Here is a 2567-nt window from a genome sequence, read left to right as displayed (position 1 = left end):
TAATCTACTAAATGTAATTTAATAACTAAATAAATTATATTTTAAATTTCGAAGATTAGAGTTAACCTTGCTTATTACATGGAATAAATGATTGAAAATTGCTACTATATTTCATTATTTTATCTCCCAACAATAATCACACCTTGTACTTTTGCCAAATATATGCATTATCATATATTGTGTGTTGTAAGTTGTAACATGGCATTCTCATGATAGAGAGACATGAGATAATCCTAAATTTCTAATCATTTCTATGAATCATTATACCATTTTTGTTTTATTAGAATGGGCCAAAAGCCCAAATGAATCATCATACCTGGAATTCATGTGTCAATCTAACACCCTAACAAAGAAAAAAAAAAGGACCTTTAATTTTAGCTTAGGAATTTTTCATGTATCAATCTAACATTCTATCTTTGATATTATTTTTCAGCTACACTTTATTTTTATTCTATAATGAAAATGAGATAATTATATATATAAGTGAAGGTTTGAAGTAAAAGTGAATCACAAACATTCTTTGTCTCATTATAAAGAACGTAGAGAACTTACCATTCAGTATCTGCCCTCCTCTTGATGAATTCATCTACGACCTACAAATAAATAAATTAAAGATTCATCACTGAAACAACTACACTACATATTTTGAATTCAGACATGCATGGATAACTAAAGTATAAAAAGTACTAGCTAGTGCCATAATTTTAATATTGATAATTGTTTTCTCATATGTGACATAATTAATATTAAGTTAAATTACATGCACATAATTTTACTATTAGAATAATTTATTTTTAGAGAAATTCGATGTAATAATTTTATAAATATAGAAGAGTGTTATGTGTGACATAATTTAATTATGATAAAATATCAATTTAATTTTACCATAATTATTAACTCTTGGTCATTGAGTGATTAATGTTTATTTCATCCATGCACCAACCATCCTATTAAATTTTGATTAATTTTTAGAGCATTTTTAATGCTAGTTCTAATTTCATTTAATTTGGGGTTCTATAAGAATATTTGTGGGATCATATGTGGATGAAAGATAAAGAAAAGGATCGGGGGACTTATTGATCCAAGGGAAGAGATTTATTGGACCTAACTGAGAAGGAGACAAGAAGGGATCATCTGACCTTATATTGAGTGAGAGAGGCTAGTTGCAAGGCAGAAAGTTTAGTCTCTTATAAATAGTAATTTAAAATTAAAGGTGAAATTTGCTTCTCCAATGCATAGTATTAGTTGAATAAGAATTTTATTATTTTAAAAACATAATTATACGAGTGGCAAAATTTTATTGGTTCTCCATTAAGGTGATATTGTTTTTCTAAAGTGATATCGGTTTCATTTCATAAATCAACTCCAATTCATATTTCAATTCTAAATCAATTCACTTCCTAAAAATATCAAAAGTGATACTCTAAAAACACTCCATTGGATATGCTCTTAGATTGCATAGAATAGAATATAATTACTTTAACAATATTCATAAGTTACTTAATAAATTAATTAAGGTGAAAGATTACTTTGGCTCTAAGGTCATCTGCAAGTTCTTTTTGCCTATTGAGACTTGGAGATGGCTCCCTTCTTCTAAGGCATGCACCATACACTACAGACCTAAACAAACATCTGCCATCCCCTGGAATCCCTGTAAATATAGGCAAATATATTGTCCAAAAATTATGTTAAATCAAAATAATTAACCTATAATAAGCAAAAGTTATTTTACAAATTCATCTAAATATACAATGCAAAAAAAAATTATATATGGAATGACATAAAAACAGAAATGATAATACCATTTTCTAAGGTACTATTGTAACCACCTTAATTTTGCAATCATCATAGTAACACACGTGCGCACACATATATTAAACTACTATTTTACCCAACAATGTTTTAAACACTAACAAATCTAAGTATGAAAAAATAAAATTGACTTTGTACGATAAAATTTTATGGACAAAACTACTTAAATACTAAGACACTTTTAAAATTCTCAAACTACCCTTTTTTCTATCCCTAATTTCATTGTCAGTTTCATCCTATACTTGACCTTGGTCAACCTCCTCCAAACCTCCACTAGTATGGCGATGATGTTAAATCTTTCCAAGAAAATCAAACATGGAATTATGGATGTCACTTCACTTCTGAAGGAGCAACCAAACCCTTGGGAACAAAGTGATAAACTAGAACGCCAACCCTGGGACCATTGGAGGGAGCACAAGTGTGCAGAACGACGTCGAAGAGCTTCTTCTCTTTCTTGAAGAATAATTGTATAATAATTTGTGTGAGGATTCAAATGAGTAAGATAAATAATTTGTAGAAATGAATGAATGGACTGTATATTGATGATTGAAAAAAATCTACAGAACATCTCTTTCGAGTTGAACGAGAAACTCCTCGTAGATCCCATAATGATTTCTCAAATCTCTGCAGGTGAGGAAGGTTTTGTTTTGTTTTTTATTATTATTAGGATAATTTGATCTAAAAAATAACATTGAAAAAGATGATTTTATAAAGTTTTATAACATTGAGAATAAAAAAAAAATAAAAAGATCAAA

General features: G+C 28.4%; 1 protein-coding gene across 1 annotated transcript in view; it reads right to left on the bottom strand.

The window, feature by feature from the left end:
* Positions 1–2567, bottom strand: part of LOC107630277 (OTU domain-containing protein At3g57810-like) — a 9107-nt gene that overhangs the window by 5455 nt on the left and 1085 nt on the right. The window contains exons 2-3 of the mRNA XM_016333377.2: positions 1530–1651; positions 553–593 (exon numbers count right to left, since the gene is read on the bottom strand). Coding sequence (XP_016188863.1) covers positions 553–593; positions 1530–1651 — 163 coding nt within the window. The remainder of the gene's footprint in view (positions 1–552; positions 594–1529; positions 1652–2567) is intronic.

Source organism: Arachis ipaensis, chromosome B03 (assembly GCF_000816755.2).
Source record: "Arachis ipaensis cultivar K30076 chromosome B03, Araip1.1, whole genome shotgun sequence".
In the NCBI taxonomy this organism is placed as follows: Eukaryota; Viridiplantae; Streptophyta; class Magnoliopsida; order Fabales; family Fabaceae; genus Arachis; species Arachis ipaensis.
This window is presented reverse-complemented; position numbering and strand designations above follow the sequence as displayed.